At 43.3% G+C, this 23,148-nt stretch overlaps 1 protein-coding gene and 1 long non-coding RNA gene across 2 annotated transcripts in view; one reads left to right on the forward strand and one right to left on the reverse strand.

Annotated features, from left to right (window-relative positions):
- Positions 1 to 9,302: 9,302 nt before the first annotated feature.
- Positions 9,303 to 10,174, reverse strand: LOC309623791. Its single transcript, XR_014241647.1, has 2 exons — positions 9,533 to 10,174; positions 9,303 to 9,501 (listed from the first exon to the last, which is right to left on the reverse strand). It is a non-coding gene; the product is annotated as an uncharacterized lncRNA (long non-coding RNA).
- A 432-nt stretch (positions 10,175 to 10,606) lies between these two features.
- Positions 10,607 to 23,148, forward strand: part of LOC309623505 (ELKS/Rab6-interacting/CAST family member 1-like) — a gene marked incomplete at its 5' end in the record, with an annotated part of 107,248 nt that continues 94,706 nt past the window's right edge. Inside the window, 3 exon segments of the mRNA XM_082380453.1 lie at positions 10,607 to 10,619; positions 10,664 to 11,095; positions 12,142 to 12,302. Of these exon segments, the coding sequence (XP_082236579.1) occupies positions 10,607 to 10,619; positions 10,664 to 11,095; positions 12,142 to 12,302 (606 nt within the window).

The following is a 23,148-nucleotide window of genomic DNA, read 5'->3' on the forward strand; positions in this document are numbered from 1 at the left end:
TGCCTACCAGGTAAGGAGGAGGTTTTCAAAGAGGCAGTGGGGGTGGGGGGTTGGGCGGAGTTTGCCTTGGAGAGCACGGGCCTCGCGGTTTCACTGCTGGGACTGCATCCCAGCTCCGCTTCTCCCCGAGCTTCGCCACCTCGGGTAAGTTCCTTTTAACACTGTTTCCTCCGCTGAGAAGTGAGGGTCATGGTGCCCGGTTGGCAGTGTGTGTATATACGCTGAGAGCCTAATCCAAGGCTCGGTAGTGGTCACCCTCACTAAGAGGAGCAGCGCCATGTAAACACAGAAGACCCCGCTGTGGAAACATCTCATAAATAAGACAGGCCCAGCGGGGCTTTTCAGTAGTCCACGGTGTACAGCTGTTTTCCTCAGAAGGAAAAACTCCCTTAAAGGAATCTCCCATTACGTTCAGGACAGTATACGGCCCTTTAGAAACTCAATTCTCCACAGAATGCTGAGTGTTGCAAGAGGTTATCGTTGGCTGTTTTAGGATATAGCTGAGTTTGCAAAGGAATATTTAATTTCATGATTGAAAACTCTGGTACTTCGCACGAGACAGACATATATTCTGTTTCTGAGGTTAATGTTTTTAAAAACTCTTTGCCTGGCGAGATCAAGCAATTTCAGCCATTCGTGTAGCTGTTGAAAGACAGTTTTTAGATAAATTGCGCATAAATCCTTGCAAGATACAGGACCCAATAATACTTCAGGTTACCAGGGAGTTTCATATTTTACTAAAAGGGGGAAAAAGTCAATCTTGAATCTTTTAGTCCGATGACCAAAGAATTGCTCCATTGATTTTGTTCAGCTACTCAGGTGGGTGTGCAGTTGATCCTGATTGGATCTTATTTAAAGTTTACTTTTTCTGGGAAGTATTAATTCGAATGTAGTATGGGTAATACTGGAATACGAGAGCCTCTTTAAAGCCACTTTACACAGCTTGTGTAAACATCCTAGGGTAGTTTCCTCTTAACATTTTCACAGATATAGAACTTGAGTTTGCTGTATGTTTTCCTCTTTTTAACAGAAGAGGGAGGTAAAGGCTTGGCTAAACAATGTACCTAAAACCCAGGCTAGAGGGAAATGGATTCATATTCTTAGAGGAACAGGTAAACAAGAACAGCATGAATTCTGCCAGGTATGATTTAGGTTTGTGAAGGAAGGAAAAAAAAGCACACTTGGCAAATGAGTGTGGTTTGCTGATTTCTTTATTTTTAAACTTAGTTTTAAACGAAAGTACCAGTGGGACCCGAGAAAAACGAATCTGCAGAGGGCAGGGGGCGGGGGGTATTCTTCATTTTTATTACATGCAGTGTTGGAATCGTGCTGTGCCCTGAAACACAGCTGGATGAACAGGGTAGTTCAGGGTCTGCCTGGATTAACTCCTTAAGCAAATTTCTAGGCTGCCAGGCCGGCTGGTTGAGCTCCAGGCTGGTGGCTAGTGGTGCCGTGTTATTCCTTTCCGCTCACCTCAAGGCGAAAACCCGGAAGTGCCGACCACCAGTAGCTGCATGTACGCCTTGTGGAATGTCCAATGCTGAGAGATTCTCTTAGGCTCATGCCTCCTGTGCAGATGCTCCCCACACACCCCCCCCCCCCCGCCCAGCTCCCAGAGTTCCCATGGCTCACACCTGGTGCCAGCCAGCAGCCGCGGACCTGCCTGTAGGCCCTCGTGAAGGCCTGCTGCTCGTCCTGAAAACCTGCTGCTACTCGAGAATCCAGAGGGGCTGCTCCTCATGGGGCGCCGTCTTGGCTAGAGGCGGCCTACATCTTCTGTGGGCTTTGCCTCCGTGGTTTCCAAGGGGGCAAATGGGGGCTGCCGGGCCTTATTTGACGGGAGACATGAATATCTGGGCTAGGTTCACTTCAGAGATTCATCGTTTTCCTGATAGGTATGAGTGATAAGTTTTGTTTGTTTTGTATGTGGGTGGGGTCATGGAAATACTTGGGGATGGTAATCAAACTTAGCTGAACTGAGTTTGCTGTCACTGAGCAGTGTGATCTTGGACAGGTCTTTTAACCTTTCTGGTCTCCATCTGTAGAATGGGAATTATAATACTAGTCTCATTTGCCTTTGAGATTGTCCTGAAGAGAAAGTGAACTACATATACGAAAGTGCTTTCAGAATGGCAATGTACTCTGTATGCAGTGTGTGTGGCAGATAGCATCCCAGTTTGAATTTCAATGAGATTCAGAACTGTGATTAACAAGGCAAGCAGAGCCAGGATGGGGTGAGGCAAGCAGGGTGGGTAGGGCGCTAAGTGAAGGAGGCACTCCCTCACGGGGGTGTTTACATGCGGCTCTGAACCAGCAAGACGCTGAGAGTCAGTGTCTCCTTCAGTTTTGCACTGTAGTCACCCTGCTTGCCTCACCCAAACCCCTGTCCTGAGTGAAAGTAAAATACATGCCCATGAAAATTATACATGTGAGATACACTTTTGTTGTAACAAAGTCCACCAGTACCTAATCAACCTTGACAGATGTTACCGCTGGGACAATTTCTGGGGTGTCTTTCCTGGCGTTTTTCATACATGTACAACCTTAAACTAGCTTTTGTTCTCACCTCATGGGCAGCACAGAAACATGGGGAAGAAACACCAATCTGATCTCAAAACCTCATGCGTGTTCTAGATCTTTGTCATGGGTGTATTTGTAGACTCTGTGGAGGGGTCACACAGCACATGACACGGCCAAACATGTTGAACCTACGTCACCCAGCTTTCTCTCCCGTACACCAAGTCTTCAGTAGCTGCTCCAGGACCTCCACCTCCCCCGTCTTTAAAAGCTCCAGGTACTTCTTTTCTTCCATCTCCTGGTTGGCTGGCTGGCTGGCTGCCTGCCTCTCTCATCCACTACTTCCTCTTTCATCTCCTCTCATGAAGACTAATCTGGCCATTTGAGGACTCTTTATCTCTCTTACTGTCTCCCAGATCAGTTCCGTAAAGGATCTGGGTGGTAAAAAAAGACTCCCCTTCAGGCATGGGTATGAGGGAGAAAGGTTGTCAGTAGCTCCATAGGTTTTGTTCCTGACATATAATATCCATATGTACCTCTTCCCGGCCCCTCCTCCACACTTTTGAAATGCGATCACGCTGTCCCTAATGTCTTCTAACTCAGCGGTCCCCCACCTGTTCGGCAGCAGGGACCGGTTTCCTGGAAGACAATGGTTCCACGGGGGAGGGGGCGGGGGGCTCAGGCAGTCGTGCAAGCGATGGGGAGCGGCAGATGAAGCTTCGCTGGCCTGCCCGCCGCTCACCCCGCCTCCTAACAGGCTGTGGAGCGCTGTTCTAACTGGCATTGTGTCACTTAACGATGCATCGCAGAGCTCTCCAGTGGTACTTCCAAGCTGATGTCATCGTTTTTAACAGCTGCCTGTATTCTACCCTGTCAGTGTGTCATAATTTAACCCCTTCTGTACTAGGAGATGTGTGTTTCTCCTTTTTTACTCTTGCAAATAATCTGCGTTGAAAATCCTCCTACACTTTTCACTTCCTTGTGTGCTTAGAAGTTTAATTTGCTGGGTCAAACAGGATGATGTGCATTTTGATAGCACATTATGGGAAGGTTGATTGTGAGCACGGCATGGGCTCTGTCCCTGGTATTTTTCTTCCTGCCCAACCTCTGCTAGATTCACCTTCACATACAGTTTTCATTCACAGCTTGAGGGCTGTAAGTAACAACTGTCAGAGTTGTTTTTCTAAAATACCCTCGGTAAGCTATCGTGTATGGCACCGGTGTGACTGCTTTGGGAATGGTAGCTCCCAGGAGGAATGAGATGTTTCCCCTACTCCATATGGACCATCCTGCAGTTTGGCCTGCGGAGGCCTCAGGGTGCTTGAAGGCCCAGGAGAGGGAGCTGTGTGGACCCATCGCCGCCCAGTGGCCGCTGAGAGGACGACGGCCTTGTTCGCAGGCTCAGGCACCAAATCCCTGGGAACTCCTAGGAATGCTTGAGGGGCACTTTACTGGAGGCTGAAGTCCTGCATGAACAGCAGGGAGGTGGGAGCTAGTGACATCTGGGCTACTGTTACAGTGACTCCATGTGCAGCCATAGGCTGGCGCCTGGGGCAACTCAGGTGACTGTGGCTTTGGAGTGAATTTGCGTTTTATGGCTCACATGGTATCTACAGATACTAGAACGAGACAGCGGCAATATGCCAGGAGCAAGTCGTTTCTGGGCAGTGCTTATCTGCCTTCAGGACCTCTGCCATAACTCTGTGGTCCATAAGTTGGGAACCACTGAGGTGGGATATTGGAAAGCTGAGTGCAAATGAAATCATTAACTCAATGTCAAGGGGAGCGTGCTCTTGAAAGGAATCCTGGGGTGAGTTCTCACCATACGGAAGGAACACCCGGTTGTTCCCATTCAGGATCCTAAAATGACTCCCTAATGTAACAAATCAACTTCTCTGGGCAGCTTGTTACCCCTTCATAACGAGTCCCCACCCTATAATGAGCCCTGTCTCCTGTGGCTCTGATCAGGGCAGGTGCTGTCACTGCTATCGGCAAACAGAAGGCTTCTTTTTGCTTCTAAGTCATTGCTTCTGCTTCTTGTACCTCCGTGAAACGCCACCTCCGTCCCTTTGGTAATCTAAAGCCTACCATCTTTGCTGCCCTTCTTAACGCCCACTGCTCCAAGTCCTCTCAGCAACTTGGGCTTTTAGTGACTTTGGATTTTGTGAACTCCTGAAGCTTTTACACTTGGTGTCAGACATTTGCTGTGGTCTCTGTTTCGGGTCTGTCACTTGTCTTCTCGGCTAGACTGTGACTTCTGACATCAGTGATGCTTCATGTTTTCATAGCTCCTTGAAGGGAGTTGCTGGACACAAAATAGTGTAATATTTCAGTGACTTGCTGCATGATAAAAAAAAATGAAAGCCTTTTTGTAAATGGAGATGTTCGTATATTAGATCTGCTTTATGTAGACATTTTAAAAATCATTCATTCAGTCACGCACACACACGCACACACGCACGTACACTCCTCATACAGGGCTGGTCACAGGTGTAGGCGCATAGCCTTCCGCTTAGAACAGAGATGTGTTCCTGCGAAAAGCATGCCCACCAATGTGGACAATCAAGCCGATGGCTCATAAAAACGGAGCCAATCTGCTTGGATCGAGACTGGGCATCCAGACCCCGTGGATCACGTGTCCACTTTCCCAGGCCTGGCGTGCTCCTCGGAAAACACTTGTTGCGTGAGTCGTGGTCATGTGTCTATTGGATTCAGCTCTGCTTCCTCTTGCTCTGCTTTGTGTTGACTTTATGTGAACAGTGGATTGCTGGCCTCTGGGTTAAGGGGAGTTATTTAATGCACACAGGCCAATGAACAACCACTAACTGTTGCGAGTTCAGGGGATCTAATATCTTGGGAGGATTTATACCAATTACTTAACTGCCTGAATACCAACCTTCCTATTAGTTTTATGATAAGATGCGCTTAGGTCTCACGTTTATCCCGAGAAGACAGCCTTATCCAAATCATCTATATTTTAGCAGGCAGTACCAAACTTCAGGCCTCAGAAACACATTTTAAATAATTCTTGCCATGCCATGTATTTTAAGTATCATTAAAAAGCCGCTTTCTTACTTTTAAAAATATGTGTGCAGTAGATTTTGTGAAGCCTATAATAAGTCTATGAAAAATTGATTATTTTCCCACAGGTATAGTAGGTTCAGATTTTTATTCTGCTTGCCAAATGAAAAATCTAGTATGCGTGGGTCCTTTATCTTATTTATGCCCTCTGAATAGAATCACCATGTTCCCAAACAAAGAGAAATGGGTTACTCGGATTGAGTAGCCTAATCCCTTCCTGTGGTGGGCAAAGGAGTTTGTGCAGCTCTAAACTAGGAAGCATGGATTTCCCTTTCAAACGCCTCATTTTCTTATTCTTTGCCTTTCAGTCAGCTCCATGTAAACTGGGTCAGAATATAACATGGGTGCTGAGGTGAGTTTCGGCTGCTGGTGGAATGTGCGTGTGATGGAAATAGGTCGCTTTAGGACCCAAGGATGATGCAGAGAGAGGTTTACAGTCAAAGATGATAATCGTTCTGTCCTTTAGTTAGCATTCCTGGTTTCTTTTCTTTTTTTTAACTGCACGATATGTGCCAATGGCCCCCACGTACTTTCGTCTCAGTTCTCTGGCCCTCATTGCTACAAGTTGGTTATGGCGTTGGCTGCTTTCCCAGCATTCATTCTCTCCCTGATCAGGAACCATGGCTCAGCACCCTGGTTGAGGGAAAGGGAAGGATGGGGTATCATCATGCTCCTCTGTGCCTAAGTCTCTTCTGAATTACTCCCTCTCCACCCTTCCATCTGAGAGTCCTGGATACTTGTTAAGCCCCCAGAACAGACGAGGTGGGGGAATTGGGCACCTTGTGCAGGTGACAGTGGCATAGATATAGTGCCTCGCCCATAACTAAGGTGGGACTAGAAACAGCCTTCTGAGCTGGGGCGGCGGGTGAGCACACAGCTCTCACTCCACAAACAAGGATGAAATAGGCAGCGCACAGAGGCTCAAGAGACCGCTGTGATGAGTAACTCTGAGTACAGGGGGCCACGGCGGTGCTCTGTGAGCTTGGACACTTACACTGGGGCTACCATGTGGACAATCTCAAGGACCATGGTGGTGAGTGTGAACCGATTCGGCCTTGAGGGGCCAGGAGGGCTTTTCAGCTGGAGACTTTTGAGAGTGTGATTGGACCCGCGGCTTTTGAAATTGTCTTAAAGAGAATTGAGAAGTTGTCCTGTTTAGTGGTTTTAAAACTTTGCTTTGATGATCTCCCCGAGGGGCTGTTCTGGTGGGAGGATCTGGGGAAAGAAGCCGAGAGGCTGGAACCTTGGGCTCCTTTTCCCACTGATTCAGCAGTTCCGCCTCTGTTTTACTTCTTGAGCTGCCAGGTAAGAGTCCCTTCATCCATCCTTTCCTCTGTCCTTTCCTCCTTTCCTCCCTTCCTGTGGTTAAACACGTAAGTTGGAAACTTTTGTTAACTGTTTTTAAGTGTACAGCTCAGTAGTGTTAAGTATACTCAGTGTTAAATAGATCTCCAGACTTTTTCCTCTTGCAAACTGCAACTCTAGTCTCTTTCAATAACAATTCCCCCTTTTCATCTCCCTCCAGCCCTTGGTAACCACCATCCTACATTGTTTCTATGAATTTGACTAGCCAAGATTTCTTTTCAAAAAGCAATCAAGCAGCTGAGAAGGTTTGATAGCCTCCTGATGTATCCATCATTCCTCACTGTCCGCACCCGCCCCCCAGACAGTGAGGAAACTGAAATCCCAGAGGTCCTGGGAGGCCCAGGTGGCCACACAATGCAGATGTTATTCACACGGATACTTAAGCCGCATTGCCAGGTTCACATTTTGGCTCTGATGCTCTGTATGTGACACTGGGCAAGTGATGTAACGCAGTGCCCCAGTTTGCTCATCGGTTAAAGGGACGTGATGGTAACAGAATCTGCCTTATAGCCTTGTTGTGAAGATTAAGTGAGGTAATCTACATAAAGCACTGGGAATAGGGCCTGACACTTATGTACGTGTCTGCTATGATTGTTAAGTGACTTCCTAGCATGACACAGTTCCTTGTAAGGAGAGCTGTGACTTTGGGCCTACAACCAGCTCCCGTGGTGCATGTCTTTTGAGTTTCCACTTAAGACTGAATAGATAGATAGCTTTGACTGGCAAGGTTTCCTCCTACACATCCCTATCTTTCATCTAGGGCATGCCATTGATCTTGAAGGATGCTCCATCAATATCTTAATCCTCAGGGGGAAAGTCATGCAGTTCACATCATACAGCACAAGAAGGCCGGTCATGCTACGGCATTAATTCAACAAATATTTATGGAATGCTTTGATGTAAGGACACCTGGGGTAGATGCTGGGGACACTGAGCAAACCAGCCCCAAATCCCTGCTCTCGAGGAGCTTGTGTTGTCTTGGGGCAAACCTTTGTAATGCAGCCCTTTTAATCAATGAAATGTTTTTCCTGAACTCATCTAGCTAAGGAAGATGAAAAGTTTGCTTAAAAATATTCAGGTTTGGAAAGGAACGCTCTAGACCTGTTGCTGATGGTGCTTTCGAAAATTGGTTCGTAAAAATAGACACTAAAAATGGTGTAGAAATACTGGTGATTTCAGATTTGAGGCGATTTTTCAGATACAGAGTTTGCAAGTCAGTTTATCTCCAGTGCTTATTCTGGGGTTGCGTGTGCAGTACAGTCCCTCATACTTAGAACTCGGTAAGGACAGCATAAGACTCACTTTACCTGTGCTTCAATCAGATGTCAGGAGGAATGTGGGATTCCTCCTGCCTACGCCTCTCCTGGGCTTCCTCCTTTCCTCCTCAATGTGGGCAGATGACATTCAGACTCAGAGGAAGCAGAAGCAGGGGTAGTGCGGTTGGGACTGATCTTCCAGAGGGAAGAAAATAGGAATTGCCATCACAGGCTGGGGCTTTCCAGCTACAAGAAAAGATCTGCGGTACAGATATCATGCTGCTTGCTACCTCCTTGGCTATTTGGGTCATAGCCGGTGCTGTAAAGCACAGCTCTTCTTTCCTGGGGTCCTACAAGTACTTCATTGGTAGGTACTTCCCAACACAGCATTTCCAGGGTGCCACTGCTAGTCAGTCAAGGTTGCTGGGTGATAGGCATCCCATGTACTGTTAGAAACTGCTGGGACCTGTGTGGCGGCCTTAAAGCTAACGGACACAATCACCCGCAGCCGTGGCCCATTGTTCATTGCCCGCTATCCCCACTTGTTTCCCGTTAAGAGACTGCTATTTTGTTCAGCTAGGGTGGAGAACCCTTGATCTTAGGGAGCAGGGGGGCCCCTCTTTTAACCCTAAGGGATGAAGCGTGGAGGTCTGGGCCAGTTGTAATAAACCCATTCCCAAACCCAAACCCAAACCCAAACCCATCCTCCTTCACAACTCTAAGTTTCAGTGTGACACTGGCCAGCGAGTCTGGTGGTTTCTAGGAAATATTTTAAAAAATTTCCCATATAGGACTTCCCTGATGGCGCAGTGGTTAAGTATCTGCCTGCCAATGCAGGGGACACAGGTTCGAGCCCTGGTCTGGGAAGATCCCACATGCCGCGGAGCAACTGGGCCCGTGAGCCACAACTACTGAGCCTGCGCGTCTGGAGCCTGTGCTCCGCAACAAGAGAGGCCGCGATAGTGAGAGGCCCGCGCACCGCAACGAAGAGTGGCCCCCGCTCGCCGCAACTAGAGAAAGCCCTCGCACAGAAACGAAGACCCAACGCAGCCAAAAATAAATTAAGTAATTATTTCTTTAAAAAAAAGAGAGCTTTAAAACCAAAGGTCAGGGGAATGACTGCTAATGAGTTTGGGGCTTCTTTTTGGGAGGATGAAAATGTTCTAAAATTGATCGTGGTGATGAATGTACCAAAAGAATTTAATTGTACACTTTAATGGGTGAATCGTATGGTATGTGGATTGTCTCTCAATAAAGCTGTTATTTAAAAAAAAAAAATGGTCTGCAGGTAGCTAGACTTAAATTATAAAAACAAATATTAAGCCTGCAAAAAAAAATACATAGGGGATAAAAACACTTGTTATATTTATGCAATTTTAAAATAGCTAAATGCCGTGTTACTGCACAAAATTTCACTGGTTAGGAAAAACAACAAATTGGAAACAGTGTCTGCCTTCAGGAGTAACTGGATGGGACAGAAGAGACTTATTTTTTTCCCTGTATACTTTTATAACTTCTGATTTGATACATGTATTAAAAAAATAAGTGTACATATAATTAGTAACAACAGTGTCATACCTCTCCTTAGTACAAGTATAAACTCTCAGGTTGCATATTTTGTTCTGAAAAGAATAAAGAATGAAATATATATGTTTTTAAAAATCAGTCAAAGGAAGTAAAAAACTGAAAGATTCTTACATTTGTCTCATCTCACACTAAAAAGCATTTAGTCATTTCTCTGTTATTAGGCATTATAATCAGGCAGAATTCTTTCTTACCCAACAGTCTGACACATCTTTAAACAATGACACAGTTGACCATTCCCTCCTCCTTGAAAACTTCCTTTCCTTCATTTCTAGTACATCGCACTCTCCTGGTCTTCCTCCTCCCTCAATAACCTCTTATTAATCGCCTTTGCTGAATTCCTCTTCATTTCCCAAGAAGGTGTCCAGAAGGTAAGTTCCATGAAGGTGGGAATTTTTGTCAGCTTTGTTCACTACTGTATTCCCAAAGGCTAAAAAAAGTACCCAGAACCATACTCAATAAATAACTGTTGAATGAATACATGAGTGAATCAGCACCTCCAGGCTCACATTTTGAAAAGCCATAGAAGTAAACTATATTCCACATAACCTTTATGCTTAATCTACTTTATTACATTATATTTCTCTGAACATTGATAATCAATACACTGTTTATTATTTGATTAGCCAAAATACTTCATTCCCTGCTCTTTCTCCATCAATGTGTTTTACACAGTATGTGCAAAACGCACATTTAACAGCTCTCATACTACTACTAAAAGCATAAACGTAGCATAGAAAAAGAGCAGCTGTTGCTATGGGAATTTTCACTTTTGTTTCTAGTATTAATGTTGAATTAACACAATGACATACTTTAGTAATTTTAAAAAAGGGGGGGACACCCCACTAGACTTAACTAAGATATCACAGTAAAGACAACACCCGGAAAGTGCCCGGGGCCCGCGCGCGCCCCAGTCGCACTCCCCGGAGGCTTCGGGACGCCGACCGGGCGCGGTCGCGCGGGGGCGGGGCTGGCGCTGACGTCGGCCCGGGGCGGGGCTGGGGAATCGCGCAGGGGGCGGCGCGCGGTGACGTCGGGCGCCCGGGCGGAGCTGTGGCTGTGGCGGTGGCGGCGGCGGCGGCGGCGGCGGCGGCGGCGGCGCCCGGCCGGCAGCGGCAGCGGCAGCCCTGAGCAGGGTGAGACGGCCGCGGTGGCGGCAGCTCGGGGTCGGGCGGCGCCTGGAGCTTCCCGCCCGTCGCTGGCGCTAGGCCCCTCGGCTCTCCTCCGCCCGCTCCTCCTCACGGCCCTGGCTGGGTCCCGGCAGCGCGCCCCCGGGGAGGGCGGAGCCGTAGGTGAGGCTGGCGGGCTGGGGGGCTGGGGGCTGGCGGGCGGGGGCTCTGGGCTGCGGGCCGGCGCGGGCGCACACGGCGGGCGCACACGGCAGGCGCCGGGCGGGCGGCGTCTGTCTCCTCCCTCTTGCCCTAGGAGGCGGTGCGGCGCAAACAGTGGGTCGCCGCCTCCGCCGCTGCCTCAGGGGGCCAGTCACGCAGAGCCCGGGGCGTGCCGCCCCGAGGAGCCTGGCGCCCGCGGACAGGTGGGCTTCCCGCCCGGAGGCCCTCGGGCTGCCCGCACGGCCCGGGAGACCCCGCTAGCGGCCTGTCCGCGGTTCACCTCAGCGGCCGGGGAGGGAGGGAGGGAGGGAGGGCGGCGCGGACGGCCGTCCCGGTCCTCGCGGGCGGCGCCACCAGGGAAGTCCTTTACAGGCCTTTTAAAAGCGTTCTGTCTCTTCTCTATCTGGTTATATATATTTTTTCTTTTCTTTCTGCCTTCGTCAGAAAATCTCTACCTACCCAGCTTTAGAGCAGGAAATTATCCGATTGAATTCTAGCTGTTTCTTTAACAAGAAATTTTTTGTGATGGTATAAACAGAAGACTCTTAGTTTGAACGAATAAAAATGACTCATTTATGTTTATTCTGCATCTGGTATTAGTCAGGTTTATGGCTTTTATTTCCTAAAATCGTTCTAGAAATATTTATTATGATTTTGTTCCTTATATTTTTATCTGCATTATATTGTTATTTCCATGGAAGGTTCTGGACTGTTTCTAAATAAATTCCTTCGAAGGGATTGTTCCTGGCACACTGTTACTTCTGATGCCCTTACATTTGTCAAAAAGAAAATGAGGGTTTTTTGGACCTAAACTGAGAAGAATTATAGTGGAGGGAAGATGAGAGATGTATTTCTTTCACTGCCATTTATGTCTGATCCTGCGAGAGTACAGAATTTTTGATGGGTGTGTCTTCAATTTTGTGGACCCAGGCGTTGCCCACTGCCCAGCTCCTCTGACTATACCTGACCCAGATGCTCAGTTTCTGTCTTTTCTGTATTGATCGTAGGTGGAGGAGTTACTGATGGCCATGGAGAAGGTAAAACAGGAGCTGGAGTCCATGAAGGCGAAGCTGTCCTGCACTCAGCAGTCACTGGCAGAGAAGGAAACTCATGTGACCAACCTTCGGGCCGAGAGAAGAAAACACTTAGAGGAAGTTCTGGAGATGAAGTAAGTTTTATAATATTGTTCTTCAGGCATATGCTTAGTTGAAATACTTGTCCTCATCGCTTTCATCTTCTGGCCCTGTTTGTCACGCCTGACACGCTTAGCCTAATTTTAATGCTCACTTGTGTTTCTCACTCCTTAGAACAAATTTGGGACAAATCCTCGTCAACTGGAAACTTTTGCCTCCCTGTCATTGAATTTTGCAGTCCTCTAGAGTGTATGTATCCGTATGCAATTGTGTCTCTGAAGTTCCTAAAACCTTCTGGAAAGTTCTGGCAAGATGTTGAGCTTTCTGAGGAAGATAACCATTGCTCCTGAGGTCATACGATGGCTAGGCAATTTTAAAAACATTTTTTATTATAAACATTTCCAAAGGTACACAAAAGTAGAGAATAGTATAGTGAACCTCCTTATACCCATCCCCCATATTTAACCATTAACATTTGCCGCACTCTCCAGTCAGTTTTGACAAAGTTGTCACTTTTAGCAGAACCATTCTTGACATCATTTTTGTACTTTCCAGGCATCTTGCAGCTTCCTTGAGATAGTCTGTTGTGAAGGCTGTATATATCTGCTGTGCAGAATACAGCTGCTGCTTTTTCTCCTCTGTGACTTTGAAAAGTTCTGGTTTCCTTCTCTTCAGAACAAGTATGTCTCTTTTTTAAGTCCCTTAGTACTTTCTCCATCACTCCAATCCCCACCCCTGTGTAATTGTCCTGCTCTCATTTTACTGAAACCAAGTCTATGCTGGGACCCCTCAGTTACCTTCATCACCTCAGCAGTTACCTGTGTTCTTGTCGTCGTCTCTTCTGACTCAGAGGAGATACTGTCTCTCCTTCACCAAGCTCGCTTCTTATTTCTATCACAGATTTAAGCTCTGGTTCCCTCCTCTGCAATCTGTCTCCATTAATTTTCTTTCACATAATCTTTGCTCACTTTCTGTTAGTTCCTTCTTCTCTGCAATAAATACGCACTCTCTCTGACCTAAAGTAAACAGTCTTTCTGAGCCCAGCCAGTGCTTGAAGCTAACATCCCCTCTTCTTTTCTGCTACTTTGAACTACCAATAAATGTTGAATATGAGAATTACAAAGTAGCAGAGGATCTTGCCATGACACCTCAGCATGAATTTTCATGGGGCATGATTGTTTTGATATCATGACGGCAGCCCAGGAGTTGAGGAAACAAATATCGGGGTGTCCCCTGTGCTTATGGATTATTAGGACACAGTGGGAGGTTAAGAGAGCCTGATCTTTCAGAAAAGAATTACAGGTGATGTGCTCTCGGAAGTGACAGATACTGGAGCCAGAAATAGGTTGATACGCAGGGAGAACGGGGAGAATTTAGGGTTCTGAGTATCGTGATGAGAAAGTTTGCTTCTTATGAGCAGGTTAGTAGAGGCAGTTGAAGACAAGGTTTTATCCCTGATGATAAGAACATAGAGGAAGGATGGGTATAATATTCGGGAATACAAGGTATCGATGTGATACTCCTAAGCACAAACAGGCCCTGCTAAAGCAACGGTGTAGGAGTATTGTTTCGTTTTCTCTGTGGACCAATATCTTGACTTGACTTGTCACATCTTTCCCACTCAGTTCAAGTGTCTATAGCAAAACAGTGGTGGATTTGTAAAGGAATTTTCCTTTATTATTAGGACTTTGAAAAGATATGAAAGAATTTTTTAAAGAATGCTTGACTTTAAACCATTAAAAGGGAATTGCGTGTGTTTTTTTTTTTTTTTTTTATTGTTATTATTTTTGGAACCACAGTACTAAACTTTCTTATGGACTTCCCTTGCCAACCCAGGTTAGAGATTACATTTCAGAAAAATACTGTGATTTGCAAGACTGTTTTTGGTAAGGTCAAACACTCACACACTAAGGCATGGGATGAGTCATTAAAGTATTCAGAGAATTTATAAGTGGTATAGAAATTTGATGAATAAACATTAAATAAAAGTTCTAGAAATAAGGTGTTAAAACCTGGCTCTGACAGGTGACCTGTCTCTTAAATCACCTTCCTCATTTGCTCAGGAGATACTACTACAGCATCATGCTGTTCTTAGATTTTCTACAAGTTTTTTGTCATGCAGATTTACTGACTTAAAGTTTTTAAAGTAGTCTTTGCTTTAATTTGCACTTAAATTTCTCCTTGTTGTTGTCTCTCATTTTCATATCTTAATAAAATGGTTGTTTAATACCTTTCTTTTAACAAATTAAGCACTTCAGGCCTAATCGTCTATCCGAACATGCTGTTGAGAGTGGTGGCTGATCCCAAACTCCTAATGTATCCCTTCTCCACACTCTTTGCTCCTTTGGTAACCATAAGTTTGTTTTCTATGTCTGTGGGTCTATTTCTGTTTTGTATATAAGTTCATTTGTATCTTTTTTTTTTTTTTTTTTTACATTCCACATATAAGCGATATCATGATGTTTGTCTTTCTCTGTCTGGATTACTTCACTTAGTATGATAATCTCTAGGTCCATGCATGTTGCTGCAAATGGCATTATTTCATTCCTTTTTATGGCTGAATAATATTCCATTGTGTGTGTCTGTGTGTGTGTGTGTATGTGTGTGTATACATATATATGTATAAATATATAAAACACATCTTCTTTATCCATTCACCTATTGATGGACATTTAGGTTACTTCCATGTCTTGGCTATTGTAATAGAGCTGCAGTGAACACTGGGTTGCATGTATCTTTTTGAATTATGTTTTTCTCTGGATATATGCCCAGGAGTGGGATTGCTGGATCATATGGTAACTCTATTTTTAGTTTCTTCAGGAACCTCCATACTGTTCTCCATAGTGGGTGCACCAATTTACATTTCCACCATCAGTGTAAGAAGGTTCCCTTTTCTCCATGCCCTCTCCAGCATTTATTGTTTGTAGATTTGTTTGATGATGGCCATTCTTACTGATGTGAGGTGATATCTCATTGTTGTTTTGCTTTGCATTTCTCTAATAATTAGCAATGTTGAGCATCTTTTCATGTGCCTTTTGGCCATCTATACGTCTTCTTTGGAGAAATGTCTATTTAGATCTTCTGCCCATTTTTTGATTGGGTGGTTTGTTTTTTTGATATTGAGCTGTATGAGCTGCTTGTACATTTTGGAGATTAATCCTTTGTCAGTTGCTTCATTTGCAAATATTTTCTCCCATTCTGAGGGTTGTCTTTTCATCTTGTTTATGGTTTCCTTTGCTGTGCAAAAGCTTTGAAGTTTCATTAGGTCCCATTTGTTTATTTTTCTTTTTATTTCCATTTCTCTAGGAGCTGGGTCAAAAAGGATCTTGTTGTGATTTATGTCATAGAGTGTTCTGCCTCTGTTTTCCTCTAAGAGTTTTATAGTGTCTTGCCTTACATTTAGGTCTTTAGTCCATTTTGAGTTTATTTTTGTGTATGGTATTAGGGAGTGTTCTAATTTCATTCTTTTACATGTACCTGTCCAGTTTTCCCAGCACCACTTACTGAAGAGGCTGTCTTTTCTCCAATGTATATTCTTGCCTCCTTTATCAAAGATAAGGTGACCATATGTGCGTGGGTTTCTCTCTGGGCTTTCTGTCCTGTTCCACTGATCTATATTTCTGTTTTTGTGCCAGTACCATACTGTCTGGATTACTGTAGTTTTGTAGTATTGTCTGAAGTCAGGGAGCCTGATTCCTCCAACTCCACTTTTCTTTCTCAAGATTGCTTTGGCTATTCGGGGTCTTTTGTGTTTCCATGCAAGTTGTGAAATTTTTTGTTTTAGTTCTGTGAAAAATGCCATTGGTAGTTTGATAGGGATTGCACTGAATCTGTAGATTGCTTTGGGTAGTATAGTCATTTTCACAATGTTGATTGTGGATTTGTCCATTTCTTCCAGGTTGTCCATTTTATTGGCGTATGGTTGCTTGTAGTAATCTCTCATGATACTTTGTATTTCTGCAGTGTCAGTGGTTACTTCTTTTTCATTGCTAATTCTATTGATCTGAGTTTTCTCAGACTTTATTCTTGATGAGTCTGGCTAATGGTTTATCAATTTTGTTTATCTTCTCAACGAACCAGCCTTTAGTTTTATTGATCTTTGGTATGGTTTCCTTCATTTCTTTTTCATTTATTTCTGATCTGATCTTTATGATTTCTTTCCTTCTGCTAACTTTGGGGTTTTTTTGTTCTTCTTTCTCTAATTGCTTTAGGTAGAAGGTTAGGTTGTTTATTTGAGATGTTTCTTGTTTCTTGAGGTAGGATTGTATTGCTATAAACTTCCCTCTTAGAACTGCTTTTGCTGCATCCCATAGGTTTTGGGTCGTCGTGTTTTCATTGTCATTTGTCTCTAGGTATTTTTTGATTTCCTCTTTGATTTCTTCAGCGATCTCTTGGTTATTTAGTGACGTATTGTTTAGCCTCCATGTGTTTGTATTTTTTACAAAATTTTTCCTGTAATTGATATCTAGACTCATAGCATTGTGGTCAGGAAAGATACTTGATACAATTTCAATTTTCTTAAATTTGTCAAGGCTTGCTTTGTGACCCAAGATATGATCTATCCTGGAGAATGTTCCATGAGCACCTGAGAAGAAAGTATATTCTGTTGTTTTTGGATGGAATGTCCTATAAATATCAATTAAGTCCATCTTGTTTAATGTATCATTTAAAGCTTGTGTTTCCTTATTTATTTTCATTTTGGATGATCTGTCCATTGGTGAAAGTGGGATGTTAAAAGTCCCCTACTATGATTGTGTTACTGTCGATTTCCCCTTTTTCGGCTGTTAGCCTTTGCCTTATGTATTGAGGTGCTCCTATGTTGGGTGCATAAATATTTACAATTGTTATATTCTTGTTGGATTGATCCCTTGATCATTATGTAGTGTCCTTCCTTGTCTCTTGTAACATTCTTTATTGTAAAGTCTGTTTTGTCTGATAAGAGAATTGCTACTCCAGCTTTCTTTTGATTTCCATTTGCATAAAATATCTTTTTCCATCCCTTCACTTTCAGTCTTTATGTGTCCCTAGGTCTGAAGTGGGTCTCTTGTAGACAGCATATATACAGGTCTTGTTTTTGTATCAATTCAGCAGTCTATGTCTTTTGGTTGGAGCATTTAATCCATTTACATTTAAGGTAATGATCGATATGTATGTTCCTATTAGCATTTTCTTAATTGTTTTGGGTTTGTTATCGTAGGTCTTTTCCTTCTCTTGTGTTTCCTGCCTAGAGAAGTTCCTTGAGCATTTGTTGTAAAGCTGCTTTGGCGGTGCTGAATTGTCTTAGCTTTTGCTTATCTGTAAAGGTTTTAATTTCTCCATGAAATCTGAATGAGATCCTTGCTGGGTAGAGTAATCTTGGTTGTAGGTTTTTTCCTTTCATCACTTTAAATATGTCCTGCCACTCCCTTCTGGCTTGCAGAGTTTCTTCTGAAAGATCAGCTGTTAACCTTATGGGGATTCCCTTGTATGTTATTTGTTGCTTTTCCGTTACTGCTTTTAATATTTTTTCTTTGTATTTAGTTTTTGATAGTTTGATTAATATGTGTCTTCGTGTGTTTCTCCTTGGATTTCTCCTGCCTGGGACTCTCTGTGCTTCCTGGACTTGATTGACTATTTCCTTTCCCACATTAGGGAAGTTTTCAACTATAATCTCTTCAAATATTTTCTCAGTCCCTTTCTTTTTCTCTTCTTCTTCTGGGACCCCTATAATTCGAATGTTGGTGCGTTTAATGTTGTCCCAGAGGTCTCTGAGACTGTCCTTAATTCTTTTCATTCTTTTTTCTTTTTTCTTCTCTGCAGTAGTTATTTCCACTATTTTATCTTCCAGGTCACTTATCCATTCTCCTTCCTTAGTTATTCTGCTATTGATTCCTTCTGGAGAATTTTTCATTTCATTTATTGTGTTATTCATCCTTGTTGTTTATTCTTTAGTTCTTCTAGGTCCTTGTTAAACCTTTCTTGTATTTTCTCCATTCTACTTGCAAGATTTTGGATCATCTTTGCTGTCATTACTCTGAATTCTTTTTCATGTAGACTGCCTATTTCCTCTTCATTTGTTTGGTCTGGTGGGTTCTTACTTTGCTCCTTCATCTGTTGTGTGTTTCTCTGTCTTCTCATTTTGCTTAACTTACTGTGTTTGGGGTCTCCGTTTTGCAGGCTGCAGGTTCGTAGTTCCCGTTGTTTTTGGTGTCTGCTCCCAGTGGCTAAGGTTGGTTCAGTGGGTTGTGTAGGCTTCCTGGTGCAGGGGACTGGTACCTGTGTTCTGGTGGATGAGGCTGGATCTTGTCTTTCTGGTGGGCAGGTCCACGTCTGGTGGTGTGTTTTAGGGTGTCTGTGACCTTATTATGATTTTCGGCAGCCTCTCTGCTAATGGGTGGAGTTGTGTTCCTGTCTTGCTAGTTGTTTGGCATAGTGTGTCCAGCACTGTAGCTTACTGGTCGTTGAGTGGAGCTGGGTCTTAGTGTTGAGATGGAGATCTCTGGGAGAGCTTTTGCCATTTGATATTACGTGGAGCTGGGAGGTCTCTGGTGGACCCATGTCCTGAACTCGGCTCTCCCACCTCAGAGACACAGGCCTGGCACCCGGCCAGAGCACCAAGACCCTGTCAGCCGCATGGCTCAGAAGAAAAGGGAGAAAAAAAAGAAATAAAATAAAGTTATTAAAATAAAAAATAAAAAATAATTATTGAAAATAAAAAAATTAAAAAGTAATAAAAAAAAAAGAAAAAAAAAAAGAAGAGAGCAACCAAACCAAAAAACAAATCCACCAATGATAACAAACGCTAAAAACTATACTAAGAAAAAAAAAACAAAAAACGGACAGACAGAACCCTAGGACAATTGGTAAAAGCAAAGCTATACAGGCAAAATCACACGAAGTCCACTGCCTCAATTTGGGGATGATTCATTGTCTATTTAGGTATTCCACAGATGCAGGGTACCTCAAGTTGATTGTGGAGATTTAATCTGCTGCTCCTAAGGCTTCTGGTAGAGATTTCCCTTTCCTTCTTTGTTCACACAGCTCCCGGGGTTCAGCTTTGGATTTGGCCTCTCCTCTCCATGTAGGTTGCCTGAGGGCGTTTGTTCCTGCCCAGACAGGACAGGGTTAAAGTAGCAGCTGATTCCGGGGCTCTGGCTCACCTAGGCCTGGGGGGAGGGAGGAGTACAGAATGCGGTGGTGAGCCTGTGGTGGCGGAGGCTGGCGTGACATTGCACCAGCCTGAGGCGCGCCGTGTGTCCTCCCGGGGAAGTTGTCCCTGCATCACGGGACCCTGGCAGTCGGGGACTGCACATGCTTCCGGGAGGGGAGGTGTGGATAGTGACCTGTGCTTGCACACAGGCTTCTTGGTGGCTGCACCTGCAGCCTTAGCGTCTCATGCCAGTCTCTGGTGTCCGTGCTGATAGCCTCGGCTCGCGCCCGTCTCTGGAGCTCATTTAGGAGGTCCTCTGAATCCCCTCTCCTCACGCGCCGGAAACAATGGTCTCTTGCCTCTTGGGCAGCTCCAGACTTTTCCCGGACACCCTCCCGGCTAGCTGTGGCACGCTAGCCCCCTTCAGGCTGTGTTCATGCAGCCAACCCCAGTACTCTCCCTGGGGTCTGACCTCCGAAGCCCAAGCCTCAGCTCCCAGCCCCCGCCCGCCCTGGCGGGTGAGCAGACAAGCCTCTTGGGCTGGTGAGTGCTGGTCGGCACCGATCCTCTGTGAGGGAATCTCTCCGCTTTGCCCTCTGCACCCCTGTTGCTGCGCTCTCCTCCGTGGCTCTTAAGCTTTGCCCTGCCACGCCCTGTCTCCGACAGTGAAGGGGCTTCCTAGTGCATGGAAACCTTTCTTCCTTCACAGCTCCCTCCCACTGGTGCGGGTCCCGTCCCTATTCTTTTGTCTCTGTTTTTTCTTTTTTCTTTTGCCCTACCCAGGTACGTGGGGAGTTTCTTGCCTTTTGGGAGGTCTGAGGTCCTCTGCTAGTGTTCAGTAGGTGTTCTGTAGGAGTTGTTCCACACGTAGATGTATTTATGATGTATTTGTGGGGAGGAAGGTGATCTCCATGTGTTACTCTTTCGGCATCTTGAAGGTCTCCCCACTTTTCAGGTTTTTTTGTCATATGTATTACTGTTATGGCCATCTTTATTAATACATTTTCACATTTCTGATTATTTTCCTATGATAGGTTGTTAAAAAATTGAATCTATTCATCAGAGGGGATCAAAGGAATTATAGGAGAGGTTTTCCCATATACATTTATGTATTCTTAAAATGTTTTAACACTTATATTTCTTACTTTGTAATGAGAAAATGTTACAAAAATGACCCTACAAATTACTATATTATCCACCTTATATTTGGAGAGAAAAGCAACATTGCTAGAAGATAGTTTCTGCTTCCTAAGGATGATACATTTGTGCTTATAAAATAAAAGAGATGAATATACTTATTGACACACTGTCTTCTAGAAGGATTGGACCACTTTAGGTGATCAGGCATGTAAGAATGCATGTATCACCTTACCTGTTCATATAATGTTTAAAAATCTTTTGCCTGAAAAAAAACTTTTACCTCTTTCATAGATTAAAAAGTTTTGTCTTACCTTGCTTTCATTTGCAATTCTTTGTTTACATTTTCATGTGTTTATTGTCAATTTGCATATTGTCTGTGATTGGTATATTCCTATTTGTTAATTTCTCTTGGGGACAGTAAGGTCTTAGTATTTCATTGACGTTTATGGGCTTTTTCAATAGTGAGGATAAAGTACTTTCACAGTTGTGAATAATTTGTAGTTTTTGTCGTTTGCTCATTAGTTTTTGACTTTTGATGTTTATAATTCTAGATTTCTAAGCCGTAAAATGTACTATACTTTTCTTACATTTGTAATTTGTAATTTTTTTGTAATTTCTTACATTTCGTTTTTTGTTTAGAAAGTCCTTCCCTATCTGAATATCATTAAATATGTTATATTTATTCTTTTTATTTTCTAATTAATTTGCATTTTATACCTAGTTCTTTAATCTTCCTGGAACTTATTTTTAATTTTGCGTGGGGAGAACGTATTTATTTTGATGTTTTCCTAATAATTGAAAAGCTTTCTAAATACTGTGATCAGTCTCTTTTCTTTTGGTTTGTGGCATTTCCTTTTTCTTTCTTAAGTGCTTAATTATTGTGAGATTTGTTCCATTGATCTCTTTGTTGATATTCTTTTTCCAGGACTACATTGATTTGATTATAACAGGCTTTCAATTTGTATTAATGGCCGATTGGGTGTTGAAAAAAATGTCCTTCAAATATATATGTACACACACACACACACATATACATATATATATATATGCTGTTCTTAACTCTTTATTCTTATGTGCTGCCAGACATTCTTACCCCACTCTTACATGCTGGCTGCCTCAGGTGTCAGCTTAAATGGTACGTCTTCAAAGAGACCTTCCCTAACCATCCTGCCTAAAGTAGGGCAGTCTGTGCCAGTATCAGCACAAATAAATCAGTCAGCCTTTCAGAAGTCATTTCCTTTCACACCAAATCTTCCAGATGCAGTTCTCATGTTCCTCATTATTGGGTGAGCTGTTAAAATGAAGACAACTATTGATCCACCGTCAGCTCCTATTGAATTGCTTAAAACTTCCAGCAATTAAATAGGAGCAAATTCTGTCATTTAAGAGAAGTGACTTACTATTGAAGAGTATAAGTTCTAAAGTTGTAGTTAAAAAACTTATACAGTACATTTTTTTTTAATACAGTACATTTTTGATTATGTCCTAGATGAAAAAGACAGCCAGTGTCTGGGACAAAAGATCAGCAAGGCTCTGTAAAACCTTTGTCCCATTTTAAAATGAAGTATTAGGACATCTGTGCCATAGAGATTCAAGCTAGTGTCCCTGAGAATTTTCAGCTGCACCAGAGTGGTGATTGCTCAACAGACTAAACTGGAGAGTGTGGGATAATTATCACAAGAGGACCACATACAATGATGACATGGAAAGTGATTAGTTACAAACAATCAATAGCATAAGAAAAGGATATTAAAAGAAAGTTTTTAGAGGTACTGATTTCAATGAGAAAAGGCTGGTGAGATATTTTGATTCTTTATTAATTGGTTTTCTTCATGCAGGGCTTTCAAAAAGAAAACAAGTAATTTGAGCACACTAACCAACTTTATTTTTCATGAAAAAAGAAAGCCCTTTGTGATTTTAATGCTGCTTAACTCTTTTCTTCACTGTTCATGTGGTTATAATCTTAAGCAAACAAACAAAAAATTGCTATTATAAGGCTGTGGTGCTTCAATGGCAGTAATGGCACTGACCCTAGTACAATTTTCAGTAGATAAACAGAGCTAATTGATTTATAACCATTATTCTAATGAAATAATCATAAATAATAAGCTTCATGTTAGGGATTATGTTATCAAGTGTGTTGTTTTGTCCTTATTTCTCACATGTTTTACTTTGGTGAAGAATTACAAGCTGTAAATGGTACAGATGAACCGGTTTTCAGGGCAGAAATAGACACAGATGTAGAGAACAAACGTATGGGCACCAAGGGGGGAAAGTGGCGGGGAGGGTGGGTGGTGGTGGGATGAACTGGGAGATTGGGATTGACATGTATACACTAATATGTATAAAATAGATAACTAATAAGAACCTGCTGTATAAAAAAATAAATAAAAGAAACTTCAAAAATTGAAAAAAAGAAAAAAAAAAGAATTACAAGCTGTAATCCAAATGAATTGAAGGGACTATTGAGATGATCCAGTCATTGCTTTTTGAAAAACACTTTAAGCTGCAGACCCCTTTTTCAAATGAATATTATTCAGATATGAAAATAAAACTTATTATTTATTAATTAACTAATTTATTTTTTGGCTGTGTTGGGTCTTCGTTGCTGC

The sequence above is a fragment of the Balaenoptera borealis genome (assembly GCF_965194805.1).
Source record: "Balaenoptera borealis genome assembly, chromosome: 2".
NCBI classification, from domain to species: domain Eukaryota; kingdom Metazoa; phylum Chordata; class Mammalia; order Artiodactyla; family Balaenopteridae; genus Balaenoptera; species Balaenoptera borealis.